The following is a 27,709-nucleotide window of genomic DNA, read 5'->3' as shown; positions in this document are numbered from 1 at the left end:
TCCCTGACATCCAACCACCACACCTGCATTAATGTATTCAGGCCTCAGTCATCCGCTTCTCACAGTGGTCACTGTGAGTTTGTCAGAAGCTTCCTCTCTCCCAGGTATCAATGACATTTTCCACATTCAAGAACATGACTTACGAAAGACTATCGCACGGCTGGGTTTCAACAGAAGCATCAAGGATTATTTTTCCATCACTAAAAGAAGAAAGAAAAGAAAAGGAAAAAAAAATGGAATGTGTGTGCTTCACAAGTAAAAGACCATATATATTCTAAGTAAGCAGAACTGTCAAAAAAACAAAAAATTGTGCTGGGGAAGCAATTTCTCTTTTAAAACAGTCATGTGTGTTTTGTTTTGTTTTGTTTTGTTTTTAAACACAGGCTCCATGCCCAGCATGGAGCTTGAACCCACAACCCTGAGATAAGACCTGAGCTGAGATTGAGTCAGCTGCTGAATTTACTGAGGATTCCCAGCTGCCCCTCTCTTTTAAAATTTTCTACTATATTTTCTTTGGTTAAAAAAATATTTTACTTATTTATCTGACAGAGAAATCACAAGTAGGCAGAGAAGCAGGCAGAGAGAGAAGAGGAAGCAGGCTCCCTGCCGAGCAGAGAGCCCTATGTGGGGCTCGATCCCAGGACCCTGGGATCATGACCTGAGCCAAAGGCAGAGGCTTAACCCACTGAGCCATCCAGGTGCCCCTAAAATATTCTATTATATTTTCTTTTATTTGGTCTCATTATAAGGTTAAGTAATTGAGAACATGCTCCCTCAAAATTCTACTTGTTAATGGAGAAACTACTGTATCCCTGTCCCAAATCCTTCTTCCGAACAGCCTGGGCCACATGACCATTGCTATGGGGCTTGGGACCCACTGGCGGCTCCCCATGACTTAGGACATAAAACTTGAGTCCCCTAAAATCTCTCTCTAACCTGAACACCACACCTCCCTGGACTCCTGCCCTAGGACTTCTTGCTTCACACCCTTTATTTCAATAATCCAGAACTGACTGTAGTGATTGATTTACACTGGTCCCCTGGCACATGCCTTACAGTTTCTTGCCTCTCACAGTAAAACCTGTGTCTGTAAATAAATTGCAATGCACTCTTGTGTTTGCTTGATCTACTCTGCTGAACATTTATATTGCAATGTTGGGTCATAAATGACATACCTTTCTTCGAATGAAGTCTCTGGTTGAGGAGGCAATTTTGCGCTTTCAGACGTTTCCAGGCCCTTAGATGTTGGCAGTAATGAAGGGATTGAAACTTGCAAGATGCTGGTGTGGAACTGTAATGTAATTAGAAAAAGTAAAAAATCCAATAAATAAGACAGAAGTCACAGAGATAAAATAAAAATAACGGAGACAATTACATGGTCCATCAAAAAAATTTCATACACCTATGTTTAAAAACACTATTCTTCTATTTATAAAATGGTCTCTGGATATAAACATCAATGACTGTTAAAGTCAGAGAAAACATTCTGGAGGAAGGTCATTTTTTTTTTTTAAGTTTTTATTTATTTATTTGACAGAGAGAGAGTGATCACAAGTAGGCAGAGAGGCAGGCAGAGAGAGGGGGGAAGCAGGTCCCTGCTTAGCAGAGATCCCGATGTAGGGCTCGATCCCAGGACCCTGAGATCATGACCTGAGCTGAAGGCAGAGGCTTAACCCACTGAGCCACCCAGGTGCCCCAAGGAAGGTCATTTTTGAACTTGGTTCTGAATAAAACATAATACCATCAAGTAAGTCAATAGTTGATCCTGACAACTTTAAGCCCTAGTAAAAACTTTGGTTCTAACCTTATGCAAGTCACTTAACTGGGCACCAGTTTTCTCCTCTGTAACATGAGAATGGCAATGCCTACCTGACAGGGTTGTCATGATTTGAGATGAGATTTGGGTAAAGTGCTTTGTAAACACACCTGTTTTCACTTTATTTTCTATCACTAGTCTAATATAGAATGTTGTTCAAACCAGATTTTTTTTTTTTTAAGATTTTATTTATTTGACAGAGAGAGACATGGTGAGAGGGAACACAAGGAGGAGGAGTGGGAGAGGGAGAAGCAAGCTTCCCACTTCCCTGAGCAGGGAGCCTGATGAGGGGCTCCATCCCAGAACCCTGGGATCACGACCTGAGCAGAAGGCAGACACTTAACGACTGAGCCACCTAGGCACCCCCCAAACCAGTTCTTTGTGGATACCACTTAAAACACTTGGCTTAATAATACTACAGCAGCAACAGTAAAAATGCCTAAAAACACCTTCCTAAACAAATGCTTTGTGTACCCTAAGGATGGAATCTATGGAAGAAATTTTATACTCTGGGGTTAAATAATTTTCGATGACTGTAGAGCAGTATGGTGTAAGAGCCCATCATAAACTACAATACATGAATCACTTAAAAAATATTGTGATAAAAAAATAAAATTTTCTTCAGTGAATTCAGTCTGCCAGTCAACCAACCAATCAGTGACCGTCCCTCCTTCTGAAGTCAGCCAGGAAGGTAGGGACTTACAACCTGGAACACACTTCTAGATGCCAATCAATCAATGACAGTCTCACCTCTGTAACCACACATCCACAGCAGATGTCAACTCTCTCTAGCCTCTGAGGGTCCCTCAATCCCTGAGCTCCAAGCAACCCCACATGCCCCACATATGATCAAAGAGACTGTCCCTGACCAACAAAGTTCACCGAGGTAACTAAATAAGCAATACATTTAGCTCTGTGGTTTTTTGTCCAGTTACTGAGCGGTGGTCTCATTCCTTGACACTAAGAGGTTATAACATGTGAAGTCTGTTGAAATAATCTGATTGGGCCCAAGATGGAGTGGTTCGTGTTAAGCTCCATGTCAGTAAACCCAAGCTTAGCTAAGTTTCCGTGCTCGGCACTCCCAGAAAAGGCAGACCTAGGTCAACCAATCGGCACTTGCCTGCCCTTAGTAAGTTACCTGACCCACCCCGCCCCGAGACTTCTCTTTGCTGCACATTAAGGAAAGTAACCCTACTTAACCAACCAGCAAATGACCAGCCTGATCCTCTGCTCCTGCTTCCTTAGGCCTAAAAAAGCCCTTCATTTTGTACAGATCCGTAGAGTTCCTTTCCATCTGCTAAAACGGACATTGCCTGATTCATAAATTGCTGAATAAAGCCAGTAAGATGTTGCAAATTTACTCATTTGAACTTTGTTCTTTAACAACAAGTCTGATCTTGTTGCTTCGCGATTTTTTTTTTTTTTTTTTTGGAATCTTTATGATTAGTTCTGGGCAATTTACAGAGCCATCATCCCTGTGTTAAAAATTTTCTCAGCTGAATTTTTTTTTAAAGATTTTATTTATTTGACAGAGAGAGATCAGAAGTAGGCAGAGAGAGAGAGGAGGAAGCAGGCTCCCTGCTGAGCAGAGAGCCCAATGTGGGACTTGATTGATCCCAGGACCCTGAGATCATAAACTGAGCCGAAGGCAGAGGCTTAACCTACTGAGCCACCCAGGCGCCCCTGAATTTTGTTCTTTAAGAAGTCCTATTGCTGTAAAATAGGAGATTACTTCACTATCTTTTTTCTTTTTTTTTTTTTTAATTTGAATCTTTATGATTAGTTCTGGGCGAATTATTGAGCCATCATCCCTTGTGTTGTCAAGTTCACAGTAGCTCCCCGGGTTCCTAACATGGGGAAGGAAATGGCCCACTAACAAACTGATCCATTTCCTTGATTTCGTTTTGAACTTAGGACTTTAACTCCCAACTCCAATCTCCCTCCTAGCTCTTCTTTAACAATGTGGCTGAACACACTCAATCCTCATCAAATCATTCTGGTTCCAAACGAAAAATCTCATTAAAATACAATTCACATAGGAAAGACTTTTTTTAAAGAGACTATCTGGGCAAATCTTACATGTAACATCTGCCATTCTGTAAATAGGCAGCAAGCATACTCATTGACTGTCAAATGTTATTTTTCCCTTCAGTAGAAATATAATTAGCAATTAGGGGATTTTCCCCCTCTAACATATTTTTTATTTCCCCCTCTAAAATATTTTTTATTCCTTAACTAATCCTTTGCCTCTTTTTTCCAATTTTATTGGGATATCACTGACATGCAGTACCGTATAAATTAAAAAGAAAAAAGAAAAGGAAAGGGAAAAAAAACACATTTTTTTCCTTGCAATGAGAACTTTTCGGATCTACAGTCTTAGCAACCTTCCAGCATACCAGACAGACAGCAGTGTTAACTATAGTCATCACGTTGTACCTTATACCCCCAGCACACTTGTCTTATAACTGGAAGTCCGTACCTTTTGATCACCACCTTCCAATTTCCCCTACCCAGTAATCCTTATGACTGACATCTTTTAGCCCTCTCCTATAGTGAAGAGAGAAATGTTTCCTCCTTGAATTCATTTTCATGCAATTCAAATTTCATTTTCTCATTAGGTAATCAGCAGGAATAGATAGGAAAAGAAAAGATGCCACTTGATTTTTTTCTCACTGAATACAGTAATATGTTAAAGGAAAGACGACCAAAGGGGGAATTGGAAAACATAAGGTAGTCAAGACTATTTAGTTAAAAAACAAAAACAACAATAACAAAAACAATTTTTCCCATTCCCAGTTTCTCTAGACAGTACACTGCACTAAAATTAAAAGTTCTAGGGCAAAGAGGGAGGTGCTGTCAGGAAGCCACGGGTGTGCCTAGGTTAAGACCTCAGGAAGACTTAAGGTACAGCTGTCTCATTGAAACCTTCAAAAAGTTCGACAACTCTAAAAACAGAGGGATATTCCATAGCAGCCATACAGAAAACTTAAGATAGAGAAAGTCTTATGGTGAAGATAATTGTGGATATCCTTTACCTGACGGAGTGGATTATAAATTGATTCATAAGAAATGCCAAATGAATAAAATATTATACCAAATAGAACCAAGAGGGACAGAGATAGTAGAAGGCAGAAGGCCCTAGACCCGTATAGATACTTTTGCAGAAAACAACTCATCTGCAATTACAGGTTCTTTCTCCTGGAAATGGAAAGATGACTCCCAAGGAACAACCAAGAGCCCAAAGGTCTGGGCCCTGTCAAGGAACTGGCCACACGAGCCTGGCTGGATTTGGGAACTGCTACTGACTAATGATACGTGGGTGTCTTCCATGTCTATGTTCCCTCTTCTTGAATGGGAATGCCCAGTAGTTACTATGCCCATTCCACCACTGCATGTCAGGTGTGTAGGGGACAAATGACTTGACCTTGAATTTCCTGGTTCTTTACATGGAATGGAGTGCTACTCGAGAAGCCAAACCTGAGCAGCTGCACCTACATCTTGACCGGGTCTGGATGACAAGGTCTTGGGATGCGGAAGCCTGACTGGAATAAGACCAAGAGGTCTTTGACGAGGGGATGAGGACATTTTGCATGGGGGAGGGATATAAATGATTGTAGCCAGAGAGTGGAGGGCAGTTGTACTAGTCGAATATGGTCGTAGGGGTATATGCCATCCCATGTGTTCTTCTCAAATGTGATATTACTTGTCCATCAAGAGGTAGGGTCTTTGTTTCCTCTCTGTGAATGTGTGTGGGCCTGTGACTACAGGAGAAGAGATGCCACAGGGTTTCCGAGTCATAGCATAAAAGATGATATAAATATGCCCAGTCCTCTTATTGGGATGCTCATCCTTAGGATCTAAACGCTCTGCTAGAAGAAAGCCAGGGAGTCACAGGTATTTCCAGCTAGGGCCTCAGCTGAGGTCCTGTCCAACAGTAGTACCAACCAACCATGTGATATAAAAATGGGTAGCCTTCGGATGACTCAAGCCTCCAGCCTTCACACCATTCCAACTATTGCCCAGTGGAGCGAAGAAGAAATGCTCCTGCTGAGCCTTACCCACATCACACATTTGTTAGCAAAACAAGTGCTGTCATTCAAGCCACAAATTTTTGGGGTGGTTTGCAATAGGTAATGGAAACAGATTTTGGCACCAGTCTGATGTGTGAAAGAAAAGTAAATGAGTTCAAGACTAAATATTCCTGTCCAGCTGCTTTTTTCCAAGTCTAAAGAAGTCAGGGAAGATTTTAGACCAGAATTTTTCAGAGACAACATTGGAAGTGACTAAAACCAACTTCTTTATATAATCTCACGTTATCCCTCTTCATTTATTCCCTATTTGTTCTTTACTAATAAAGATTATTATTGTGTAGATTGTAATCTATTTAGGATGACATCTTTCTCCCATGTTCTTCCTGAATTATTTAAGCAATTATGACATTGCCCAAGGTATTTATTTATTAAAGAGGGGGGAAAAAACCAATCTTTCAAATAAAGTCCTAGGAGACTGAGTTTTGACATGAAAATTGCTAAGACTCAGTCAGTAGCCACACTGAGAAAAGATCCCAGGTCTTTCCTGCTGTCAACAGCATTTTAACCTTCAATGACACAGTCTCTTCACTACAAAGATAATGTTGAGAGTCTGTAAATACCTCTTCTGGAACACTTGTGTTAAATGGGTCACGACTGGGAGATCCCGTGACTGGTGTAGATGATACACTTTTCTCCAGGTCACTAAAACCCTGCGCATCCAGCAAAGTGGAGACGGAACCAGAAGTGAGCAGACCGTCAAAGTCGCCATCTTGGTCTAGGAAAAGGAGAAGAATGGCAGCTTTTCATTTACATTTCATTTTTGGAGGAAGAATACCAACTGAATATAAAAATGTTTCCCATCCTCAAAAATCAAAAGTGAGTTTCCTTTGAAATCCTTAGAAAAATAACAAGAGGACCTCTAGGAGAAATGTTAAACTATGAGCACCTGGAGCCTGAGGGTGGTATTAATAGCTATTACCACAGACTCACAGCCTTGAAATCAGAAGTTCATTTAGTCCAACAACCTTCCCTAATTTTGTTTCAGAATTTGGGGCTTTACAAATTTCAGTTCAGAAACAACCAAGCTGGACAATATCAGTGGTACAACAAACTAATTCTGAACAGCAGCACAGTCACCATGAGAAACTCAATATTCATCATTCATCATTTCTGTGTCGTTATTTTTTTATTAATTTTTAATAAACTAATAATGTATTTTTATCTCCAGAGGTACAGGTCTGTGAATTGCCAGGTTTACACATTTCACAGCACTCACATCATCATTTCTGTGTTCTTAAAGCAAAACAAAACAAAACAAAACAAAACAAAAACCACATACATATAAAGAAGAAAAAACAACAATAGGCAATCTTCTGATTCCTTAAGATGATCCTTCTGTGCCATTTATTTTAAAGAAGAAAGAACAGCCTTACGGACAAATGCAACCACATACCCAGGAAAGTGGCCAACTTTGAGAACTACTTCTACATCTTCAGCAATGAAAAGGATTAGCTGCTGAACAATTATGTCAGATATTCTTTTTTAAAACCAAAAAATGATGCTTAAAACACTATTCTCTGAATAGTACAAAATCCTAAACTCATTTAAAGCTGTTAACTAGACTTACCTTCTTATATTTTTATTAGGCATTTATTCTAATTTCATTAAAATGTAGGTATTATTCGCATTCTCTAAGGACTAAGTAAATACAAATACTAGTTAGAAATCACTGTTTATAAACTATTTATTAGAACAGGACATAATTTTCAATGGTGGTTAAAAACTCCCTCTTTTTAATATACAAATGTCAGTAAGTACATGATAAGATGTCCAATACTTTTCATCATGAGGGACTTGTGATGAGAATACTTAAACACTAAACCAATTAAATCAAAATCATATCAAATGTACAGGATTGTGAAGTTTCAAATACCATACCAAGTGTTGGCAAGTGATACATTGCTGTTGGCAATGTAAAATAATACAATTAACTTTGGGAAAGAAAACAAAAAACAACCTCCTTTTTCTACACATTTTATATGCATTAAATTAGATGAATAAAAGTACAGGAGGGGTGCCTGGGTATCTCGGTTAAGTGTCTCTCTCTCTCTCTCTTTTTTTTTTTTTAAGCTTTATTTACTTATTTGAGAGAGAGAGAGCATTGCATGCACGCACAGGCCAGGGGAGGGACAGAAGGAAAGAATCTTCAAGTAGCCTCCACCTGAGTGCAGAGCCAAGGTAAGGCCTGATCTCACGACCCATAAGATCATGAGCTGAGCTGAAAGCAAGAGTCGGACGCTTAACAAACTGAGCCACCCAGGTGCTCCAAACGTCAGACTCAATCTCTGCTCAGGTCTTGATCTCCAGGTCGTGAGTTCAAGCCCTATGTTGGGCTCCATGCTGGTCATGGAGTCTATTTTAAAACAAAACCAGATTAAACAAACAACAACAACAACAAAAAAACCCCATGAAACTGACAAAAATGATCATGTCAGTGCAATTATGAAGAATACCTCTTTTCTTGATTTTCTTATGTTTCATAATTATAGAAATTAATGTTTTCCTTTGATTTTTAAATATAAAAACTACAGTATTGAGATTCTATAAAATCAAATACTGTTTTAAATGTTATGACTACAGGGGTGCCTGGGTGGCTCAGTGGGTTGAGCCTCTGCTTTCGGCTCAGGTCATGATCTCAGGGTCCTCTGTTCAGCAGGGAGCCTGCTTTCCCCTCTCTTTCAGCCTGCCTCTTTGCCTATTTGTGATCTTTCTCTCTGTCAAATAAATAAATAAAATCTTTAAAAAAAAATGAATGTTATGACTACATAAAAATTAATCACTTGTTAATTTGCAATACTGTCTAAAAAGAGACACTCTCTTGAAGGCAGAGAAAATGCTGAGTGATGAGAATCGCTGTAAGAACACTGACAGAGGTTCATTTGCTTGCTCATTTGGGTATTTAAAATTTTAACATACACTAAGTCCTGTGGAAAATAAGAGGAAGATCCATTTTTTTTCTCCTCTCAGAAATCCTCGTCTGAAGTAGGATTTTCTTTCTTTTTGAACTCATCGAAATTGAAATTCCAAAATCTGAGTATTTCACAAGTATCTCTGAAAAAATTTATTACTCATGTTTACTTTTAGAGCAAATAACCCCACCTTGCATTGCTAATGAATGAGAAAACTTCCAAAGTTCTTAACACTTTTGTTTTAAATGACCCCCAGAGATTTTCCACATTTGAGGATGGCCAACTGAACCATGCACCTATAAAATAATACCACATCAAAAGGCATAACTATGTTATTAAGTTTTTAATTCTAATTAACATACAGTGTAATACTAGTCTCAGGTATACAATATAGTAATTCAAAACTTCCCAACATCACCCTGTGCTCATCCCAACAAGTGCACTCCTTAATCCCCATCAAAGCGTGACTATTTTTACTTAAATGTCTTATGGTTTTGGTTTTATTTTATGTTTTAACTTAACACATTCAAAGCTGAACACAACCCCCCTTAATCATTTCAGTGCGCCCTCACTAGGCTTCGCTACCTTGGTAAATGGAATCATCACCCCCCCACCCCGGTCGCTTTAGTCAAAAACATCAGTCTTTCTTGATTCTTTCCTCTTCTTCACTCTCATCTAATTCGTCACACCACTGTGTTAGTTCGAACACCAAAATGTGTTTCTAATCAGTACCATTATTAACATTCCATTTGGAATCCTGCAAGAGCCTCTTGACTGGCTTCTCTTCTTCTGATACTGCTCCCTCCTCCCAACATGGTCCATTTGTTACGAAAATGCCGCAAACTTGTAAAAACCCTTCAGTGGATCCCTCTGGGCTCACAGAGCTGAATGCCTCACATTGCCTGACCTGGCCAACGCTAACTTCTATCCGCTCGGCTCATCTCCTCTCATTCTCCCCCTGATCACTTCCTTCCAGTCAGTCACAACGGTCTTTTTACTACTTAAATACACCGAGCCCATTTTCCCCATAGGCTCTTTTAATAAATGAATGAATGAATGAATGAATGAATAAAATTTACTTATTAATTTTTGAGAGAGAGAGAGAAAGCATAAGCAGGAGGGAAGGGTAGAGGGAGAAGCAGACTGTTTGCTGATCTGGGAGGCCAATGCAGGACTCGATCCCAGGACCCTGGGATCATGACCTGAGCTGAAGGCAGATGCTTAACCCACTGAGCCACCCAGATGCCCCTCCCCACAGGCTCTAGAACACACTGTTCTGTCTAGAATGCTATCTGATGAACTCCACACAGAGGTTCTCCTTGACCAACCAGTCCACAGTATTCTCTTTGGCCTACTCACCAAGAAAGTGTGTGATATTGTTTCCTAATGATATTGTTGAATAAATGAATAAACAAACTATTTTGGAATAATGGATATTCCAGGAAAATGAAAACAAATGTTAAAGTTCATAGCCACTTAAAATCAAGTAAAGTAGAAAAACCTATAGAGCTACAGTACCTTTTTTACCTTGGGTCAGTATCACTGTATCTTGCATCTTCTTGTACCTATTCAGGCACTGTCGAAGATCTTCTATTTTCCGATCCTATTAATAAAATAAATTGTCATCTTTAAACTATGACTTTAAACAGTAAAAGTAATTGCAACACAAAGAATAGGGAGACATGAATTATTTACATTATTCAAGGAATATTTCTAAACTTTAGTCAAACCGGTAATATCTACATTTTACCAGTTTTCCTACGTACATCAGAGATAGAGAAAAAGTACCTCTAAATTTAGAGATCCTATCCTTCAGCTGCCATCTTTAAAAACAAAAACAAAACAAGGTAATAAGATACAAAACAAAAACAAAACAAGAAAAAAATCAACTTTAATTATTCTCCTCTCCAACTTATGGGCAGGTCTTGAAAGAAAGATCTACTACACCTGTTGTCTTTACCTGCTGTCATCAATCATAATCTGGCCTTTCTCTGCTCAAAACACTCAGCCAAAGTTGTACCAATTAGTCATCAGAGTCATCAGAGACTTCATATTTACTAAAAATAAGAGAACTTTTCATCCTTTTTCTAATTTGACCTCTGATACTTGACTGACCCCACTCTTTCCTCCTTTTCCTTCACTTTTCTTTCCACTCTTTCTTTTCTTCTATTTTGATTTCTTAATTCCTTGACCAGATAGATATTCTACTTCCACTATCTACCCAGCCCAGTCTATAAAATGTTAGTGCTTTAAGATTTTGTCCTTTACCCCTACTCTGGTGGATCCTAAAAAAATGGGCTCCCTAGCTCTTCTCTCACTGGTTTTGGGCCTGGCCATGTGACTTGCTTTGGTCAAAGAGATATCAACAAATGTGGTTAGGGTTTGCCCTCTCTCTCTGCTCCAGGGAACCTTCACTATGTGAAGAAGCACAGGCTAGTCTAATGGAAGACGAGATATCATTTGGAAAAGAGACATCCCAGATGGGCCCAATCTACGCAAGGATGTTAATCACTAGACATGTGAGTCACACCAGCCTAGACCATCCAGCCCCATCCCACCCACCAGCTAACTGCAGAGATCAACAAAGCCAGCCCAGACCAGGAGAACCCACTAATCAACCATCAGAAGTATGAGAAATAATAAATGTGATTTGTCATGGAGCAAAAGCTAATTTACATATCAACTATATCTATAATTCTGTATTTTTCCTAAAATGGACTGGGTTCATTCCCTACCCCATCTATAATTATACATTAACCCCCAAATTTAGATTCATTTTCCAACTTTCTATGAGAAATCTCCTTTTAAAAGTCCCATGAGCACATCTAAGTGAATGTCTCTAAAATTAAGCTCATTATTTGCCCCTGGAATTTTGGAATAAATTTAGAGATCCTTAACTCTTTGAGGGCACTATCATTCACCTCATTACTCAAACTAGAAACTTGTTCTCAAATCCCCCCCAAAAAAATTACTTCAAAGACTTTTACTTACTCGAGACAAAAAGAGGGTGAGAGTGAGAGAAGAAGCAGCAGGAGGAAGGGGCAGAGGGAGAGGGAGAAGCAGGCTCCCACAGGGAACCTGATGTGGAGCTCAATCCCAGGACCCTGTGGTCGTTAACCTGACCGAAGGTAGGTGCTTAACCAACTGAGCCACCCAGGAGCCCTCAAATCCAAAATAAGGTTTTCAAAAACCCTGTCAACCTGTGTAAATGTCAGCTTCATATACCCCTCTACCTTATCTCATTCTGAACTTTCCCAACATGCACTAGGCTGTGCCAAGTCTGGGCTTTTGAGACATGTTTAGTTCATAGATACTTTCCTTAGCAGCTTTCGTTTTCCTGATAAACAACTCTTGCCTTTCCTCAGATTTTGCTCAAATGCAACCTCTTTGAAGCCTTCTGGAACTACTAAAAACTTATGTCAGCGTTGGTGCTCCTAAAGCAGTTTGAATGTCTAGTAAGCCCTCAGTCAACACTGGGAGATCTGTTTGTTATTGATGCTTTTTGAGAGAGAGAAATTAAGACTAAATGAATTTGTGATTACTTTTTTAAAAGTAAAAGCTATGGGGGCACCGAGGGGACTCAGTCAGTTATGCGTCTACCTTTGGCTCAGGTAGTGATCCCAGAGTCCTGGGATCAAGCCCCATATCAAGCTCCCTGTTCGCTGTTTTTCTCTCAAATAAATAAAATCTTAAAAAAAAAACATAAAGTAAAAACTACATGGGCCCCTTGCTAATGACTTTCCTTTTTATTCCACAGTGGTAAAGACTAGCAAAAAGAAACCTAAATATAGGTGGGTGGAGAGGGCAATGAGTTTATTTCCTAATAAAGAGCAAATAAAGAGAATGAACGGCAAAACTATAGAGTAAAACAGAGAACACAAGAATTAGAGAAAGAAACAAGATGAGACAAAAAGATCAAGGCAAAGTTCTTTGGCGGTTGCTTGTTTTTTTACTTCCTTGAAATGACTCTTTTCTTGGGAAAATGCCTCCTTGTTCTATTCATTGAGTAACATGAGGTGTAAGAGTAGTTCTGATGATGCGAGCTGAACCCGACTGTTGCTGTCCGCTGGGTATATGGCTGATCAGGTAGGCCATGAAAAAACACCTTGCTTTAGAGGACACTGTTTCCCTGCTCTCATCAGAATGAAATCAGTGAAGCAACAGGAAAGAAGACTCTGGAGTCCCTGGCATTTGGCCAACAAAGCTAAAAGACAGCCTAGGGCCATATTTTATTTCATGGTACTGATGCCTCTGTTCTCGTATCTCACCTCTCAGGAGAACAGAGACAATCCCTCATGTGAAAGAATCCAGGAGTGTGAAGAAAATGATATGAAGAAAATTAACCTCATTGGGAAGCTAACAGTTGTCAGGGACCACCCCTTTCAGAGTTCATGCGAGCCCAGAAAGGATGCACTATGGACTGTATCCTTTCTCTCATTTCCCACCTGAATATAAAGAAATGATCTGAGGGCTTGAACATTTTTCCAGATTCACAGGGAGGTGGGAGAGGGAGATCTCAGTGGACCCAGTGCTGCCGGTCACCACTCTACCCACACAGTCACAATGACAACTGCCATCACCGAGAGCAGGCACATGAAGGTAGAAAGGCAGAACGGCTGTCCCTCAACATCAGTAGTGTGTAGGGTTCTTCCAACCTGGGATATCTCAAGAAAACTCATGGAATGATCAAAATGGTGGTACACACCCACATAAATACTTTAATTTCATCTAGATACCTTTTCTTCATTTGCTGCCATCAAAGATTCCATAGCCTTTTTCATTTTTTGCACTTCAATATCTGAAAATATCACAAGAACACGTCAGAAGTCAGTTTTGTTAAGGTGTGTGACAATAACAAGGGGCTGACTCTTCAGACTGAAGTGTTTTAATGAAATGTTTACCGTCCATATCCTCTTTTGGGGAAAATCTGAAAAATGAACACCTTCCATGTCGCCTGAATAGTTATCACTCCAGAAAGCAAACAATATGGGTCAGAGCTAACTACCCTCTCTCGAAGCAATAACAAAATCCTCACGAGAACACGGAAGGTGAAATTTCAGTGCTACAACCATGAAAACACAGCTTTTCAATTAAAAAAAAAAAAAGAAACAAGAAACCTAGAAAGCAGTGGGCGAAAGCGATGGACGGTGTACACAATGACATAAGCAGAGGACAGGATACTCAGTTTTAACCAAGATGGAGGCATGAATGGCAAGAGCCTGATGGAATGTGGCATCTATAGCAGTCATGCTATGAAGTTGGTTGTAGGTTCCATACAGAAGGATAAGTACTTTGCTTCATCTATAAACATCATTTCTGACACTATTTTAAAAGGTAAATGTGATTTTCCTTAAAATTTGACAGTCAAATACAAAAGCACATTACTTTAATAATAAAAGAACCAATATTTTAAGATGAAATGTCAACCTAAAACGAAATCACAAATTTAAAAAATTCAAACAGAAAAAAAAATTGAGCTAAGGTTACCTGCTTCTGAGAAAAACAAACAAACAAACTACTACTTAAGGTAAGTTTTAAAATGCATCATTCATCACTGATACAACACTTTCAATATGAAGGTATATTCTGTAGAAATTGCCTTTTTTTTTTTTTTTTTTTTTGATGCCCAATTCTCTGGGTGTAAGAATTCAACATCTGGAGGAAAGAGTCTATTAATTAATGATTTATCTCGATGATGCATTAGATAATCTGGGTTCTGTTAATCAGCCTGGGTACAATCTCTTGTCTAACACCAACAGGGTATGTTTAGTTCCTAATGTAGATCTCAGGGAAGAAGTGGGCTACAAAACCTTGAAAAGTAATTTTCTCCTCTGATACTCTGTCTCCCGAACTACAAAAAAAATTCTTCCTCCCCACTGTTACTCTGGGTGTTCTGCTATACCCTGTGGAGCAAAAGGGCTGAATCGGGGGTGGGGGGAATCAGCAAAATGACCTTTTACTCCTTGTTTTTACTGTTTGTTTATATACGCTCTATTTTGTGCACTCTGAAGAAATGGAGAGCTTATCGATGAAGCAACTTCACATCTTTGGTGAGATAAATGTTTTTAAAACACATGCAAAGAACAGTCCAAGTAGTACTTTACTTTTGTACTTTACTTTACTTTTGTCTTTGAGCTTCTTTTTAAAATTTTCATCTGTGCAGGAAAACCCATCGAATTGGAAGTTAGTATATACATTACAACAATAAATATTTTTAAAGTACTATTCTTTAGTCTTTTGCCTAAGATAAAGAAGCTAACCCTATAAAAACTGAATATTAAACACTATTTTGTGGCTTTAGGAATGGTACTGCAATGCATGATGCTCTGTGTAAGGTTAGAAAGAGAATATAATTCATCCAAAGACCTAGATTTGAGTTCCTACCTCTGTCACTTCTTCTCTGTGAACCCTGATTTCCTGGCATATTAAAGTTAGGTCTGTGGAATACAAGCAGTCCTTATACTCTACGGGGTGAAAACACCATTAGTGATGTTTGGTTGTAACATTTCCATTACGGGTCAGCACATGGCTTTCCTGAATGTGCCCAGCACTTGGCTTAGGACACATGAACCTCACCACTCAAATTCAATGACTCTGACATGGTCTACCTCCCGTTCAATGAGATGAGTCCACTGATCACGCAGTGAGATCTTATGCCAACATCAGATTGCTATGAAGTTTCTAAACATTGCTCCCGACTCTTGTGTTTATCGGGCTGTGTGTTGGCGATAAGCAGTTCATAGACCAGTGTCCGTCTTTGGGAACCACTACTCCAACACGTCCTCTAGCCCACAACATGATTCCATTTTATTCTTAAAACCCTAAAGGCATGACCTATCTGTGAACGTCCTTTAAAGACTACACAAATCTAGGGATGCCTTGTTGGTTCGTTCAGTCAGTATATAGTATGTGATTTTTGATCTCGGGGAGGTGAGTTCCAACCCCATGTTGAGTGTAGAGCTTCCTTAAAAAACAAAAAAACACAACGCCAGAATTCTATTATATGCCAAAATACACAAGGGGGGGAAAATCCTTCAATGGTTGATGAGTTAGCTTTCTGATCCATAGGGAATTACAACTACAGGGATATAAAGCCAGGGTATTCTAGAACCAAGAAAGACATTATAGGTAACCTAACTGAAGCCCTTCATTATTCAGACAGTGAGGTTACCGATGCTCACATAAAAATGTACTAAAGCTACACTCAATGGAATTTTTAGTTTCAAGAGTCAGAAGTTGCTTTGTAGTTTGCATGCCACAGTGATTTATAATAGCAAAGAAAGGTTAAATCAAACCTAGTGTTGTCAGGTGTTCTGTGCATTTATATTTCCAAATATAACATAAAAAACACATTTCATTCAAGTTATTTTCTATCACATATAACGTGTATTAAAAATGACAGTCCATACAATATTCAAGACAAACTTCCTCAGTTATGAGAAAAATTTTTGATAAATTCACACACGTTTTCAAAAAAGAGGATTATTTTTGCTTTCTAGCAGGTTGAGGGCTCAGTCCACCATAAGAAATTTTCCTTGATCTTCCAAAGATGCAAAGTCCTTTCCTCTCTTCCCTCAAAAGTGTAGGAACGGTTTCTAAATCTCTTAGTTCGTGCTGTTTCAAGTTCAGTTCAGAGGGAGATTAAACCTGGGACATGATAATGTTCCCTTTTAATGCTTTCTATCCCTTCCTTGTACTGCCATCAGAACAAGAACTGTCTCAACAGAATTCACAACTTAGTAATGCATAATAAACACCGCATGAAGTACAGAGTTGCTCTCCTCCAGCTGCTGAAGAGGAAGCTACTAGATCCCCAGGCACAGGGAAGAGTTTCGGAGGAGGCCCTGCTGTCCTGGCCTCAGCTGGTTTCCGCCACCCTTCTCCTTTCTCTGAAAGGACTCACCACTGACACGGGGTTCTTTTGCAGGTGTGGGGAGGAAGGGAGGGCTGCACAGGGAGGTTTCTAAGAAAGTAAGAGAACAAATGTCAAATGTATGTGCCCACCTCGATCGAGAATTTCCACTCCTTCCCCTTTCATCTTGCACACCAGTTTTTCCTGTAGCCTTTTTACTTCAGATTCCTTCTCTTCCAGCTGTTCTTTTAAAGATGCCAGTTCGTCCTACAAATGATAAGCTCGTTTTACAACAGGGAATTATGACTAAAGGAGAATATTCAGGGAGCATGTTAACTCTTAAGTCAATAATGAGTTTTTGGGAATGAAACAAAAAACGATAGGAATCTAGATGCAGACTTCAGAAACCAGACAGTGGCAAGAGGAAGCAGGAAGCAAGACAATTAATGGAGGTCAATGTCTAATAATTCTGGAATAAGTGTTTCAAGTTTCTGTGTGACCACATTAAAACAAAATGCTTTAAAGTGTAATTAGGACCTGAGTAGCCCTAAGTTTTAAAGCTTATGTTATACAAACAAAAAAAAACCCTCCCCCAGTTAATCCAGGATGATAATCAAATTAGACCCCGAGTGTCATAAAAGCAAAATAAAATGCAAATTGGAAAATATATATCAAGACTTGACTGAGATTTATTTAGTATTTCAAGATGGCATTCATGTTCCCTGAGCATGAACAAGGCAGAGCTTAATTGATGGGTAAGGTAGCAAGTGATGAACAATGTTAGCCAAATCATGGGACTAACTAATTCATCTTCATCACCAAAATAAAAGGACAGAGTCTCCCACAACAATGGAAAAAAGATTTAACAGATTTTAAATCCCCCCCTTCTTGTCTACTATGTAGCTATTAAAGATTCCAAGTCCAATATTCTATTTACTAATGTTAAATTTTCAGTTTAATTTTGGTGAAGAATTAGCTTTAGCAAACTGAAATTTTGCTGGCTGTATTTTAGCACAGAAAATAAAGCTATGCAGTGCTAATAAGTGTATTTTTATAACTGATAAACATTTTATTTTCAGTCTCTTAAGGTAGGTATTGTGTTTAGTATTCTGAGATCTCCAAAGAAGCAAGAAAGCTGGCCCTATACTTTTTACTTATGATAGGCATGGATCCCAAGTACAAGGAATTTTCAGTAGCACTGGCAAAAAGCTTCTTTACAGCAGTAATTTCAACTCACTGTCATGATACAGTTAACCTGTAAGAAAGTCCCAAAGGAAGAAGCAGTCTGAGGCAAAATGGATATCTTTTTCCAGGTGCATTTTTACAACTATTTTACCAAGCTTGGATCTCAGGTACTCTAAGAGAATGAGATCAAATTTCTAAATGAATATTTTTATTTTGCCCATTTGTTATTTTTCATTAATTATTTCATATGTTTCTGAAAACAACATCAGGGATCGCACTGGCCCTTCCATCAGCTTTTTTAAATGTATTTTTAAAAAAACAGAGGACACACACACGATGAATGCACATGCTACTAAAAAACACTATCACGGCAAAACAGCGCAAGCCAGAAAGCAAACAGGCCCAGGACCCCATTACCCAAAGTCTACTACACCTTCAGGGACTCCCATTTTTGTTCCATCCGCTGCTTTTCATACTGCATCTGACCCACCTTGATTTTCATGCTAGAAAGTTTGGCCATTAAAGACTGGTAGAGAGACAGAGGTGTGAAAGAAACCACAGATAGAAAAAGACAAGCCTAAATATCCAAGAAAATAGTATCGGTTTATAAAGGAGGTTAGGTTAACTAACAGAAATAACAGGTTATGTTTCACTAGATTAGTTAAAGCCCCAATTTTTAAAAATTCAGAATAGTGGTGTTCAAATTCAAGAAAGTCTCCAGCTTAGGGGGAAATTTCATTCACTTGTAAGATAACTTCTTTATCATCTATTGAGTTGAGAACTTGTATTATGGATCATAGGTAAGTGAGTCAGGCTGTTTACACATTTTTGCCATTGAGAAAGCTTACCTTGGTTGATTTCAGCTTTTTTTCATACTGAAGTCTTTCATTGTCCATTTCACTGACTCTTAACCTCAAATCATTGATCTCTTGCATTAGCCCCTGTCAAAGGAGGAACAATGAAACATATCAGGAAAGCAACAACACACCTATGTAGGCCAAAATAGCAGCTTGGAAACCTAGTCAACAAGCCCCTGGGTTCAGGTTGTATGAATTGGATCAGACAAATGGAAATAAATGTATCTCCCTGAGGCCCAAAGCATCTTTCTAGTTAAAACACTATTTTAAATTCTCCATGCATCTGGCCCACAATCATGAGATTATGGAAATCAAAGGTAATTCTTTAAAAATTAAATTCAAATAATTAACATATAATGTATCATTAGTTTCAGAGGTAGAGGTCAGTCATTCATTAGTCTTATATAACACCCAGTCTCTTCACATCACTGCTCTCCTTAATGCCCATCCCCGTTACCCCATCCCCCCACCCCCACCCCTCCAGCAACCCTCAGTTTGTCTCCTATGCTTAAGAGTTAAAAGGTGACTTTCAATTTTGATTAACAAAGGTAGCCAATTGCATACATCAATCATCAGCTATTTCTGGACTAAAAATCACCATATAGATTCCAACTTTAAAAATTAACTAGAAAAATTTTCTTTAGTAAAGCCATTACTTTTAGGGCCTTTTCAGTGATCTGTGGATTATTTGTAAAAATATTTTTACAATTTCTTCCTTTGTCTAACAAAACTATAGATTGTTCATCAACCCAGTCTGGGAGAATGGAATGGAATTTAAATCCTTTTATTGTTTTTTTTGAAATTGTAAACCTTTTAAACCAAGGATTCTCAGCTTGAGGGTGGATGAGGGCCCTGTAATTTACAAATACATTGTCATAACATGAATGTTACATTTGGAACAGAAAAAAGAAAATAATCCTAAGGTTTTCATAATACAAATACAGCCAGAAGCTTTTCTCTTTCACATTAAAAAAACAAAACAAAACAAAAACTAATTTGCTTGTAAAACTTGTCTAAGTGTTCTAAGAAACAGTAACATATTTTTGTCTAGAGCCCAGACAGTAGGAAAAGGGAATCAGAATGCCATACAATACCAACTTCAAATACTGTGGAAAGGATTTCTTTTTTTATTACAAACCATCAAGACTCCACCAATGCTTAACATGTTTTTATTCCTCATTTTACAAGTCCTCTACTCCTGAGCCACAAATAAACAGATGACAGAACTATACAAAAATGCCATAAAAAAGAAGCAATACCATACGAAACAAAACTTTCTTACTAAACTCCTATGAGTAATGATTCACACATGGGGAGAGGGATGCCTTTCCTAAATTACTTAACAGTACTATATAATAATTACTCATTAGTTATTATTATAATTCTTTTTTCTTTTTTTTTTTTCCTAAAGAGGGGGGAAGAAGGAGAGACGTTTCAAGCAGACTCCCGCTAAGCATGGAGTCCTAGGCAAGGCTCAATGAGATTCTGACCTGAGCCAAAATTCAAGTCAGAGGTTTAACTGACAGGGCCACCTAGGTGCCCCTAGTACAGTTGTTATTAGTACAGTACCTCAGTAAGGGAACTGTTTGACATCATTTAATAACATTTTAGCTGTGATTCCTTATCTACAGGTTCGGAATTCAAGTCTAAGGAAAAAGTCAGTTTCTCCCATTTATTTATCCCCCATTTATTAATCATTCTTGCATACTAGAATTCTTAGTGACCTTCCTTCATCTCCTGGTCTTTTTAATATATATCTTGCCACTTTTTCATGGCTAACAGCTTTGAATTCCTATTTGGTATTGTCTTATTTTAACTCTTCTTTTAGAAACAGTGGCAACTTGCAAAAAGAAGTAACTAAAAAAACCACAATTATAAATTGAGATAATTTTTCTGTTAAAAAACAAACAAACAAACAAACAAACAAACCCTACCCAAATTTCCCTTCTGGCAACACTAAGTATGAATGTAAATCTCCAACCTGAAAGAAGTCCTGTTTTTCCACAGTCACTCAAGCTGGAAAATCTGGAAATAGCTCAATATAAGACTTGAAAATAATGGAATTCAAATTATTTCCAATTCAGTTCTTTATAAAAAGAAAACCCCTGTTACTAGTCCCTTTTCCCTCTCCGAGAAACTTCAGGCTGCGCAGAAACGTAATTTCTGGCATCTGTACTCTTACCAGAAGGGGACACTGTTGAATAGTGTTAAGCATCTCCTATCAGCCATTCCAGGCAAGTCTTCAAAATTCCAGGATTTCAAGACTTTTACCCTTAATCTTTCAGAAGTGCCTGTATTTCTTCCCCACTCCAATATTTTCTTAGAAATTAATCTCCAAATAATCTAAAATTCTAAGACAAAGTTAAGGAATTTTGGATTCATGAAACAGCCAGGGAAACTTTTGTTTGTTTTTAAAGGAGGCTCCAGATCCAATATGGGGCTTGAATTCATGACCCTGAAATCAAAAGAGTTGCACACTCTACTGACTGAGCCAGCCAGGCGCCCCCACCAAACATTTTATTAAGGGAACAAAAATAGGAAAGAGCATATTCAATTCGGTTTTAATTTTGAGGACTATTTTATTTGTTGTTATATGTAATGAGGTTGATCAGATTATAGTTTATAATCTCTAGATATGCATGTGGTATTTTACCAATAGTGTTAAATATCTTAGAAAAAAATCAAGGATTGAGTTTACTGAAAGTCTGATGACAGGATCACTTTGTTTATGATTGAAAATGCATGAGTAAAGGAAGGAAGCACCAGGAAAAAAAAAAAAAGTTTTATTAAAAAATAAAAAAATGCAGCCACGGCACCTGGGTGGCTCAATCGCTTACATCTCTGACTTGATCTTCGGCTCAGGGTTTTGGGATCGAGCCCCACGACAGGCTCCTCACTCAGCACAAAGTCTCTTGAGATTCTCCCTCACCTTCTCCCCCTGCCCCTCCCCCCGCTCACATGCTCTTTTTCTCTCAACTAAATAAAATCTTTTTTAAAAAAACGCAGACAAACTCAAGAGATGTGACTACTGCTCTGGAGTCTTACCAAAAAATCCTAACACATCCACTTCTATTTAGTCCCAATGCTTGGTTAACATCCCCGATCCAAATTAACCAGTCATGCAGGATGACTCCCCCTCAGCTTTATGGACACAAGGGAAAGGGCCAACTCTTGACCAGAACACTGCGACGTCTTTCCCTGCACCAGAGTAACCTCCATGGCATGCAGTCCATCTGTTGACTGAACTCTGTCATGTTATGCAGCAAGTGTGGAGTCAGGAAACGACAGAGAGGAAATAGAGGAAAATATCCAAATGGATTTTTTTCAAGAAAGCACAAAAGGGACAATTTTAGAGAAACTGGATGACTTTCTCAGCTCTGTTCTAAGAGCCCCAGCCTCAATCAAGTGAGGAACATGCTCATATAGGTGACTGACAAAGAACTTTTGAAGATTGAACGTGAACTAAATTGGGGATTTCCTTTTGCTGTTGAGGAAGTAACACATACGCCAAGACCTTCCATTACAGTTCCATTTTGGCAGAAAATTGAATTTGGAAAATAGCAATGGAGTAAATCTCACTAAAGCCAGTCTATGTGGGACTTGCCCACAGCTAGTAACATACCTAAGGGACCCCGTTATCATGATGGTACAGAGTTGGCTTCAAAGAAACGTGTGCAAAGAAAACAGAGGGGGAAGAATACTTAAATGAGTTCTCCTCTCCGCTTCTTGGGACGCAGTTTCTAATGCAGTATGACAACTTTCCATACTCCAACCGAGGAAACAAAAGAGAGAGAAAGGAAGAGATTCCCTGGGAGATAAGGGAGTCCTGCAGATCTTCAAATTTTTTCCAAATAAACAGATTTCAAACGGATATGCTCTCTTCTCCCAACAACAAATAATAAGCAAATAAAAGACCCAGATTAACAATAAAACAGTCCAAAGAACAAAACATGTTTAGCCACAAAAATGGGTACTTCAAGTTGTAGAATCTATCCCAAATTTCACAAAAGTATAGTGAGCTTTATTTAATTGGTATGATTTATGTGTGGAAGAGACCAAAAGTAGAAGGCCAAACTAAATAAACTCTAAAAATCTGATTTTTATGATTATATAATAAAAGCATGTTCTCTGTACATATTTTCAAACCTACTTATTATAGAGAAAATAATCAGTAAAATTTAAAAATGGCTATTAGTAAAGTGATACACTTAAACCCATTATTTCCATAATGAAGAAAACCACTACAGATGGACAGGAGGACGGACAGGAGGACAGACAGGCAGACGAACAGAGAGAAGCTCCAAATGTCACAAAGTGAAAAGTTCTTTCTAAAGACTAATGAAAGCATTAAAATTTCATATCAAAAGTCTCACAATTTAAAAAAAGGTATGAACAACAAAAAGTCTCACAATAAATATTGCCATGAGCATTTAGTGATTAAAAAGTCAATGTAAAAAAAGCCAATGTAATTAAAGATTATTCCTAAAAAGGAGCACGGATGAACGAGAGCACGTAGCAATTAACTACCTCCCCCTCACGCCTACAAGGAATTTCAACTTGCTCTGGAAATATGTGTATGACATATACAGACGCACACGCATATGTATGTTAAGGGGGAGGGTATCACTTACCTCCATGTCTCTGAACCTGTCTTCATAATCCAATCTATCCTTCTCCACAGCGGTCAGTTTAAGCTTCAAGTTAGATATTTCAGCCATCAGATCCAACTTCTGAGTTTCTAGGGATGTCCTACTCAGAAGCTCCTATTGGAATTTAAGAGATACACTCAAAACTTGTTTTATTACAAATCACCACATATGATTGTGTCTTACCCTGCAAAGCAGTAACTATCAAGTCGGGGATGTGGTAAAGATTAATCACTAAACAGATAAAATTTGAAAATATTATCTGCTTCTGTGAACCTTCATGGAGCAGAACTAAGTGTGCGCTTACTTCCTGGGGAGACGTACATGCTCTAGATATGCAGAAATCTTAACGGCTTCAAAGCCTGATGAGAACACTGATGCTGACAGGGTCGCTCTGCGTTAGGCACTGTTCTGATGTGGTTCGATCCTCAAAACAACTTTCTAAAGCAGAAACTCCTACTAAAGATAACTCAGGAATTATCTTTGTTCAACAAATGAGGAAGGTGAGGAACAGAGAGGCTGAAAACCTGCCAAAGGTCATACAGCCAGGATGTGGCAGAGCAAGGACTCAAACTGAACCAGTCTCCCTCCAGTACGTACCCTACCCGCTATATTATAGGTCCTCTCGTCTACGAGCACTGTGTGTGTGAGTGTGTGTGTGTGTGTGTGTGTGTGTGTGTGTGTGTGTGTGTTACAAGTTTGGGTTTGTTTTCTTTTCCCCATAAAAGTCACATATGGTACGTATCTTTTTTCTTAATCATAAAATATATGCTCATATCTGGGGGTTAGGAAACCATATGCAAATTTAAAGAAGAACATTAAAACTACCTATAATCCTATCAGTATTTTATTCCAGATTCTAATTACATGAACGCTTTCTATGTTATGCATGTGTTTTGAGACCCTGTTACCCTCAGTTTTTGCTTAAAATATGCCAGTCTCGGTGAATCATGAACTTCAATGCTGCGTCCGAGGGGACACAACAAACAAGTGCAGAACTTCAAACAGGCGAGCAAGAAAACCCCACCTCAGTGACGGCTTCTGAACATACCTGCTGCAGCATTTCCTCTGTGGCATTCAGCTTCTCCCGGTGCTCTTCAAGACAAAATTCCAAATCTCGAATCTTCTCCCCCTGAGCATCCACCTGGTCTGTTAACACACTTACCTGTATATAGAGCAAAATACTGCAATAGATTAGGAAGGATTTGGGTCCCGCTACAAACTTTATTTCTCTAAATAGAACAAAAACTGGAATGATGTCACTACCCATTTGTTGTAAGGGGAAAAAAAAAAAACTGTCAATAAGACAGCAGTCCTTTACAATCCTATCTAAGTGATGCTTCTTGACCTGCAGACTCCCAATTTTTAAGGAGGTCAGGGCTGATTGGGGATATGCAATACCTTGTAGTTATAGGTTAACTTCATTTCAACCATTTTATGCGAGAGGGTATGTGCATAGATCATCATTTTGGGGAGGTTGGAATGGGAGTGGGAGGTAGTATTAGAGATTAAGAGAGGAAATGGAGTTATGTTTGAAAGAGAAGCTGTCAAGGACTACACGCGAGTCTTTCCCCACGATCACCAATCCCATAAATACACTGCAATTTACTTAACTCAAAATACCAAAATAAAAATGTTTTTCTTGCATTTAAAACATTAAGAAGAAGAAAACTCAAATTTAGCCACTAAACCAGAGTCCACTACTCACTTCTGTTCTGTTCAGCTCACAGGATCATTTTTAAAATTGAAAATTAAATAGATTCAGATTCAAAAACATTCACGTTTATGAAAATCTGTGGTATAAAATTGCAATTTATGCTGTAAATTAAAAACACCAGATCAACTAAGATGACAGATCAGATCAGAAAGTCAGCTTAGATGACACTGTAGCTGTCATCAGAGGAGCCGAGGCTGCTCACTCTAGACTGGGGAGGCACACTTTGGTACTACCACAGTCCTCACCACTCCCTATTGTGTGTACGTACTTATTTCTATCAGCACTTATTTCTATCAGCAATCTGGCTCCCAAGCATCTGAATATGCCATCCCAATTTAAAATGGTCTTTGTAAATATGTTGTGGAGGAAGAATAGCGTTGTTAAAAATCACTTGCCTGAAGAACGAGAGATTCTTTATCATTCTCTAAACGTGCTAGCCTTTCTTGATACACCTCTCCATTTCCGGGCAGGTGTCCATTTGTCTGAAAAGATGAAGGAGTATGTGTAAGGCTTGACTCTCTTTAAAACTGAAACGACTGTGAGCAAATAAAATGGCAGACATTCTTAATCCAAGGAACCTGAATAGAATTCAGCCAGCTGCTGCCACCACTGCTAGAAAACACGAGTCTAAAACTTGGTCCATTTGCCTCAAAATAGGTAAAATGGGCATGGTAGGCATGTTATCACCAAACCAGACAAGTTCCCATCAAGCAGAAAAATCATGACCTAAAAGGAACAGTGGTTACTAACATGCTCGCAGGGACGCATAGCTGGGTCATACGAAGTTTCGCGAGTGTGTGGTCAGGCAGAAATTACTTATGCCGCCTGAATGATCTGTGCTATTTCTGGGTGGGGGCACTGGGAATGTCCTGGGCTGCCCTTATGTGCCTCCCCTCTCCTCCCAAGTTGCAAACCCAGAACTGCAAATGCCTGTCTTTACAGAGGAGGCCTTGGGGGCAGCTCATATCAGCTTCCTCCCTGTTACTCAGGACCAAATCTCAGGGCAAGCCTTCCCTTTGTCTTTGAAGCCTTTCTTCCTTCCCCTGAAAGCTTAGGAAGCAGTCCACAACTACTTCCCCCAACCGTCCCCATCCACACCTTACCAGGAACTTTATTAGCTCCCATTCTGACTTCACTCTTTGTGACTTTGCTCAACTCTATTAGGTTACGCCAAGCTCCTGCAGAGCCTGGAAACAGGTATCATCCTGCAACCACAGCACTGGCCTGGGGCTCTGCTTAGATTCGTGCTCACTTTCTTCACCTCCCTCCAGCCCCGCACGTTTTTATCAGATTCGGACATGTCTGTGCATGGTGTAAATGCTGAAGGAAACACCGATTGGGAAAGTGAGTCCCATTTTTCTTTTTCTCAGCTGTCTCATATATAAAAGCCATTAAGGAGATACACAAAAAGACTCACGGAGAGCACACAATATAAAAACATCATTTTGAAATACAGCAGTATATCTGATATGTCCCTTGTTATCTCCTGTAAGTAGCTCATAATCATATGACGGGTAATCCCAATAGAATTTCCTGATTCCTCATTCAACTACAACAGAAATAAAAGCCACTGGAGCTCAAATTAGTTAGATAGGGCCATCCAGAGGTCAATGAAGAAAGCAAATAACTTCAGGGGCGCCTGGCAGGCTCAGTTGGTTAAGCATCTGCCTTCAGCTCAGGTCATGATCCCAGGGTCCTGGGATGGAGTCCTACATCAGGCTCCCTGCTCAGCAGGGAGTCTGCTTCTGCCTCTCCTCCCTGTGCATGCTCTCTCATTTTTTCTCTCTCTGAAATAAATAAAATCTTAAAAAAAAAAAAAAAAAAAGAGCAAATAACTTCAGGTTTAAACCAGAGAAACACAAACTCAACCTTATCGTCCAAGAACACAGCAGATGTGACATCTATTATTTTCCAGAATTAACTGGTATTCTTATACTACCTTTCCAAATAATGCAGTTTCCCATATAAATTCTGGAAGTAATAAAAGGCATGTGTTGAGCGCACGCACACACACACGTACATGCACATGCTAACAAAAAAGGAAATTGCAGCATGTTGCTTCTAAAAACTTAGATGCACTGGATACATTGCCCATGAGGCCACAAAAGAATCAGAAGCTAATTGAGGAAGGCTGCAACATGTATTTAGAGTGGATAAAGTTTTTTAACATCAGCTTGACCACATACCTGCCCTATAACCATTGCATAATTCTGGTCATATTGTAAACCGAAGTATCCAAATACATTACAAGTTGTGGCCTGAAAGACTTCCAACCCCAGGGACTGCCATGAAAATGAAATTTACATAATTTCTTAAGGACAGTTTTTTGGAACAGAGCCAGGATGTATGATACACGTTCTCAATCTGAAGCAGTACTCAGACTGGCCTTCTACAGCTTTGAATTCCTCATTCTGATGATGAATGTTAGCAGGCATCTGCTTTTAAAACCCCACGTGCTTTTATAAACAGATACATTTCATGAGGTAGAAAAAAAAAAAGGTTTCTGTTCACTGAGGATAAAAAGTAAAAGTTGTTATTTCTTCCGATGGAAAGATTAGAAATGCTGCTATAGCAAGTTCTAGAAGGGTTTCACGAAGCTACTGCATTTGAAATGGAAATCAGATGTTCCAAAATCA

General features: G+C 39.0%; 1 protein-coding gene across 10 annotated transcripts in view; it reads right to left on the bottom strand.

Annotated features, from left to right (window-relative positions):
* PPFIBP1 (PPFIA binding protein 1) overlaps positions 1-25,550 on the bottom strand; it is a 45,019-nt gene extending 19,469 nt beyond the window's left edge. For 2 of the 10 annotated variants that reach the window (XM_059387182.1, XM_059387186.1), the window contains exons 1-11: positions 25,469-25,550; positions 24,408-24,521; positions 23,342-23,473; positions 18,702-18,794; positions 18,287-18,379; positions 16,821-16,935; positions 13,553-13,614; positions 10,335-10,419; positions 6,468-6,622; positions 1,176-1,291; positions 144-200 (exon numbers count right to left, since the gene is read on the bottom strand). In XM_059387182.1, the coding sequence (XP_059243165.1) occupies positions 144-200; positions 1,176-1,291; positions 6,468-6,622; positions 10,335-10,419; positions 13,553-13,614; positions 16,821-16,935; positions 18,287-18,379; positions 18,702-18,794; positions 23,342-23,473; positions 24,408-24,419 (920 nt within the window). In that variant the 5' untranslated portion in view covers positions 24,420-24,521; positions 25,469-25,550. Of the gene's footprint in view, positions 1-143; positions 201-1,175; positions 1,292-6,467; positions 6,623-10,334; positions 10,420-13,552; positions 13,615-14,920; positions 14,972-16,820; positions 16,936-18,286; positions 18,380-18,701; positions 18,795-23,341; positions 23,474-24,407; positions 24,522-25,468 lie in introns of those variants that run through there. The other 8 variants (XM_059387185.1, XM_059387187.1, XM_059387181.1 and 5 more) reach the window with 7 other exon arrangements.
* Positions 25,551-27,709: the final 2,159 nt, after the last annotated feature.

This window comes from Mustela nigripes, unplaced genomic scaffold (assembly GCF_022355385.1).
Source record: "Mustela nigripes isolate SB6536 unplaced genomic scaffold, MUSNIG.SB6536 HiC_scaffold_218, whole genome shotgun sequence".
NCBI lineage: Eukaryota > Metazoa > Chordata > Mammalia > Carnivora > Mustelidae > Mustela > Mustela nigripes.
This window is presented reverse-complemented; position numbering and strand designations above follow the sequence as displayed.